Genomic DNA, 5,833 nt, shown 5'->3' with positions numbered 1-5,833 from the left:
CATAAAAATGGTATACAGGCTACCAGCAAAGACAACCGAAACCTCGGAATAGAGGGTATTAGAGACAACGTAACGCATTGCTTTACTTTGAGGTAGCCTGCAGTCTCACACAAATATAAATTGGTGGTTTTAATATATGTAGCCATTTTCCAATTGGCACGGAGCTGTTCATTATTATGTGAATGTATTAACAAGGCTACATGCGCCCTGAAGATCTGAGTGCCACCATCCGAAGTTCAACTTTACACGCATAAAAGTCAGGCGAGTTCGTAACCGTTGTCCGTTTCACCGCGGAATACTTTCAGCAGTTCACTTCGTGTTCGAGAGACATGGATAGCTTCCAACTGCACGAGATCGTCCCACACGTGCTCGATGAGGCTCCACCGGAAATCGCCGAGGTCAGCTGGAGCGACGAAGCCAAGTGCATGCTGGGAAATGAGTTGACCCCGACACAGGTACCAAACCAATCGATAGTCAAAATGTTCTTTTATTTGCTACCAAAGATTTCAATCTTTGTGTTGACCCATGCATTGGATCGTATAGTGGGCGTCATTATACATGGACTAGGGCAGTGGCAAAGTAAAACTGATATAATCATGCACTGTAGTGCAATTGTCTATGTATAGGGCCTATGTAATCATAATCACAGTGTATTTGTACGTATTTATGCAAACATATATATATATATATATATATATACACTGTAGTGCAATTGTCTATGTATAGGGCCTATGTAATCATAATCACAGTGTATTTGTACGTATTTATGGAAACAATATATATATATAAACATCATATATATACATACATACAGTATATATATATATATATATACATACATATTCATATGATAACAACTTCAAGCATTGTTCCTTTTTTGTTTTTCACTATACTTGTATTTCTTCTTCTTTTGTTTATGCCAAGAAAGTTGAAAATCTTCAACAATATAGAGAGCACGTTTTGAGCAGGGAGTGATTGTGGAACTTGACTGATTGAGTTTATTTTTGCATTTCTTTTTTCATACATGCGTGCGACACAAAGTCAGTTGAACAAAGTTATTGAGATGTTAAATATGACAGTGGAAACAGGTAGATGGTTAAACCAAATGTACATATTCCATGGTAATACAAAATGCAGATGAGCAGGTGTCATTAAGTTCATGCATTATTCAAACTTTAATTGTTCATACATTACATATTCAACAAAAAGTGCATCATTTCACACTGTAATGATTTCATAGATTGAACAAATTGTCAAAATCCCTTGCAAACTTGGTAGTCGGCACATGTTGTGTTGTACTTCAAAGCATAGAACGTCGTATCTAAATATCGGACCACACCTAATCTCGTGTTTATATTAGAATATTATAGCTCTTGGACACTTTGGAAATATTCACAGAATGATGTCTTGCAAAAACAAAATTCTTGAGAACAAGCGAAGTATATCGCAGAGTGCCGGTACTGTCACATTATTACAATGATAATAGATAGTTTTTTTATGTTCATGTTCATTTTTTACAAGTGTAGCCTTACGGTTCAACAAGATATAGCCCATTAGAGAGGGTAGGGTATAATTGCACCAGCACAGCAGTCATTCTAGCGAGAGGCAATGCCTTATTTAGACATGAAATATTTTGTCCTTTTGTTGGGTACCTGAAATATATCCCTCTTTTTGTCTTTTTTTTTTTTGGTTTTTTTTTTGGTGTTGTTGTTGTTGGGGTTTTTTTCAGTGTAAAGTCAGGGACGAAACAATAAAAAAATTGTATGAGAACTAAAACACCAGAGTTAAGGATAAAAAGTAGTTTCAAAAAGCTTAAATATAAAAACTTTTAAAAAGAACCACACAATCCACACAATCTACACAAAGGTATGATATATATATATATATATATATATATATATATGCGTGTGTGTGTGTTTGTGTGTGTACGGTATTTAGATTAGATTAGATTAGATTAGATTAGATTAGATTATACTATGTTATGTTATATCATATCATATCATATTATAATTTATTACAATGTATTATAATTATTATATTCATCAGTAGAACAGATTGTATAGTAACCGCAGCTGCTGCTTGAGCAAAATTGTACTGGGGCAATTCATCTGCTCTGCGGTGAATGCCTGTCACCATGTGACATGTACTTAATTCTTTCAGTAAACATGCGAAGTCACGTCTCTAACACTATGAGAAGCATATAATATCCTGAGGGGAGACTCTCATTGGCCCAGGCTTGATATTGCCGGGAATGATTGTAAACGTGTACCACGTACATGCTGTAACCAGGGAGGTGGCACTCCCACCTCCTTGCTGTAACCTATATACTGATTTAACGTAGACATTGTGACATGGTAGGGCTCTCAGAGAAAGAGACGGTTTGGGGCTGATGCATTGACAGAGTTTACGACCTCCTGTGCGATTTAGTATAGCCACCTAGTTCAAACCTCAGCCAGCTCAAAACCACCAGCATGTCAACTTCATAATGTCCATGTTTTACTCCTTCCCGATCTGTCTATCAGGTGCATAATAAACCCACGTTAAAATGGCGGGCGGAAGAGGGCGCCCTATACACGATCCTGTTCACAGATCCCGATTCCCCAACTCGAAATGATCCAAATCGAGTCGAGGTTGTTCATTGGATGGTGTTTAACGTTCCCGCAAATGACGTCAGCAGGGGACTGGAGCATGCAGCCTACATTGAATCTCTTCCTCGAGAAAATTCAGGTATATAGTCTTCTTTCAAAAACGACTTTTTGAACATATTTTGTTTTTGATAGCTAGTCAAAACAACGTGTCTTTCTCTTTGTTCAAAATGCCACTTTTTGTTGTTGTTTGTACTTTATCAAACATTGAAAGAATCTCGGGTCAGAGAGAGAGAGAGAGAAAGAGAGAAAGAGAGAGAAAAAAGCTTCTCATTTCCCCTGAACATATACGTATGTTGCATTTTGGTAACAATATAATTCATAAAGCAGGAAACAAAAGCAAACAAAATAGTCAAATCACTTTTGGGGAACTAAATCCAAGACAAGAGATATAATATATACTCATTTTGTTTAGTCTTTCGTTTTTATGACTCTTGGGCGTGAAATATATTGTCCAAAATCTAACTTCGCTGATGCTAGCTCCACGTTATATAGATTCATCTTATTTTTACTTTGAGTTAAACTTTGAGGTGCTTTTCGCAAAATATCTCGCTCTGAAGCTTGAATTTTAATTTTTCTACGGATGTGTCTCCTGCTTGGGTCTCCCGCTTATTAGGATGTATTTTTCTCCCCCTTGGAATTTAGCTTCCCCACCCCTACTGTTGTCCCAAAAGACAGAAAGAGAGACCCCAAGTGCCACGCATTAGGCGTCAAAGGTATTTTTCACACGCCTGACAAGCTTTTCTCAGCCTTAACAACACCTCCGAAAAGGATTTCCAGGGTTTTTTTTTTTTTGTCTTTTAAGTCAAATGTTAGGAAAATTATTCCATCAGCCTTAATCAAAAGATTATGCATGTATTTAGTATATAAGGCCGAGATCACACGAGAAATCTTTAAAATGGGCAAAATCCTTAGCGTCTGATATGGGAAAACCATTTTAATTTAGATTTATTTATTTACTTGTTTATCAACGTATTTATGTATTCATCAAATAAATATATATATTTATTTTCTGTCGCTTATACCAATCAGGACTTCATCGCTACGTGTACCTGATCTATAAGCAGCCGAATGGTGACGTCATCACCCCAAAAGATGGATACCGCCCTCGCAGTCCAGAGCGAAGGAGACCGTGGGACACCCGCAAATTCGCGGAAGAATACGGCCTCGGCAAGCCTGTAGCTGGCAACTTCTACGTTGCACAATACGACGATAATGTACCCCTATTCCGCGCAGAAATGCTAGCCGGCTCTGCCAAGTAATATCTTACCTTATAGCGTAATATATCATGTGACGATTTTTTTTTTTTTAACATTTATTTGAACGTCATTTGAATCTGACTGCCTGATCGTGGTAGATTAGATGTTGATGGGCTACCAATCATAAATACTGCAGGTACATCTATGTTGGGTATGTGCAAGAACACGATTAAAAAGAGATAAAAAAATCTCCGGCATAGAAATTGAAAAAAAAACCCAAAAACCAAAAAACCCAGACATGACTACGTACTTATGGTACTGTCATTTCAAGAGATGCCTGGCTGACGTATACATTTCTGAACATGAAAGCGTAATGGCATGATCATAACAATCTAATGTAAAAAACGGTCGTATTGACAATTTTGTGAATTAAATCCTTGAATTGGTCAGCTTCTATGATAGCTTGCGTAAAACACAACTCTGAGGGACTCAATCTTGTATTAAAGTGGTGAAAAAGACGTGACTTATACGGCTACATATTCCATGGCCCAATTATATTATAATACTCCTAAATAATTATATCCTTGTCATTTGATTGGTTGTTTGACATTATATAGCGCCTGAAGAGATCCTTGCCATTTGATTGGTTGTTAGACATTGATCATTTGGCCCATTTCACTATGATGTCATCATCCGTGCAATTGTGGTTCCATTTAGGGCTCACACGGGTAAATAATTCCCCATAGAGACGTGTGTTAAAATTCAAATTTCAAAAAATTCTGTAAAATAGCTGGGAGAAATGAGGTGTTTCATCTTCACTAACCGGAATAAGTGAGATATACCTTTTATCCATCAGATTGCCAGGGTGGGTTGTTCTGCTCTGATTCTGTCCACGGGTCCGCAAAGCCAGACTACGAGTTCTTGTCACTCAAAAAATCACCTATTTTCCGTACACGTACCCAATGAAATATAGTCCCCTCAAATTCCATCAGAAAAGCTTTCATCTTCCAACCAAAATGCAGTTTGTAGAGGAATTCATACTCAATATCTACAGCTATTCAGTTTTTTGCCAAACTACATCACTGATTTTTAATTAATTTTTTTCTTCATTTATTTTGGTATCTTTGTTACGAATTTGTGAAGGGTTCTGGGACAGTCCATTTTATTTACAGGTGTGAGCCCTTTACCGTGCAATTTTGGATTCATGCGATTTGCTCCATTGCACGCACGCCGAGAGCCCGACACACTACGCGTGTAAAATGCTTGCGTTTGCAGTGTATGTATGCGCTAGCGCAAAGCGTTCAGTGAGCACTCTCGCGATCTCAGATTCTCTCTTGTTTCTAAATTAATAAAACATCAAATGACAAGGATATATTTTATTCGTTATATAAGACAAATGATAAATCTTTGTCATTCGTAATACAGTTGTATTTCATTCGGTGAAAGATGAAATGTTGGATGCATTCAACTCGGCTGCGCCTCGTTCAATGGAACATTTACATCTTTCACCTCATGAAATATTCTGTCCATTGCACTCATAAACATTCATTATTTGTATATTGAAAGATGTCAGTGGTTCAGAACGGATATGGATAATCAAATTAACCTTCTCCACCATACCAGCGTAACAGGCACGCGACGATGTGTACACAATAGTTGAAATGAGAAACATTGTAGGCTTATCATATGTCAGCGGAAAAACAAACACTTTTAATGTATATTTCTGAAAAATGGAACATAACACCTAAAGCGATATTACATGTTCTTTCGCACCCTTAGTACATACGCGATGTCTTATCTATAATAGAGGAAGTGGTATAAGCATCCATTTACATCCCTCAGAGGAAATTTTACATGACAATAATTCCTTTCAAAAAGTCAATTTACACACTGACTTTTAAAAATGCTACCTATTAGACAAATTGTATATTTCATGACAATCATACAATGCAGTCAAACTGCAGAATAGTGACATAGATAGCAATAACA

General features: G+C 37.0%; 1 protein-coding gene across 1 annotated transcript; it reads left to right on the top strand.

Moving 5' to 3' along the window:
* Positions 1–329: 329 nt before the first annotated feature.
* LOC139739516 (protein D3-like) lies at positions 330–3,907 on the top strand. Its single transcript, XM_071650120.1, has 3 exons — positions 330–455; positions 2,523–2,727; positions 3,678–3,907. Exons 1-3 carry the CDS (start codon positions 330–332, stop codon positions 3,905–3,907), a joined length of 561 nt encoding a protein of 186 aa, XP_071506221.1.
* The last annotated feature ends 1,926 nt before the right edge of the window (positions 3,908–5,833 follow it).

The sequence above is a fragment of the Diadema antillarum genome, unplaced genomic scaffold (assembly GCF_040938485.1).
Source record: "Diadema antillarum isolate AM-2024a unplaced genomic scaffold, OU_Dant_1.0 seq00000802_RagTag, whole genome shotgun sequence".
NCBI lineage: Eukaryota > Metazoa > Echinodermata > Echinoidea > Diadematoida > Diadematidae > Diadema > Diadema antillarum.
Note: the sequence above shows the minus strand (reverse complement) of the source record. Positions and strands in the feature narration are given on the sequence as shown.

Excerpts from the sequence above, each read along its gene's own strand:
- LOC139739516 (XM_071650120.1), top strand. The coding sequence starts at position 330 with ATGGATAGCTTCCAACTGCACGAGATCGTCCCACACGTGCTCGATGAG. Across the intron at positions 456-2,522 it reads ATGAGTTGACCCCGACACAG|GTGCATAATAAACCCACGTT; the intron begins GTACCAAACCAA and ends TCTGTCTATCAG. Across the intron at positions 2,728-3,677 it reads TCTTCCTCGAGAAAATTCAG|GACTTCATCGCTACGTGTAC; the intron begins GTATATAGTCTT and ends TATACCAATCAG.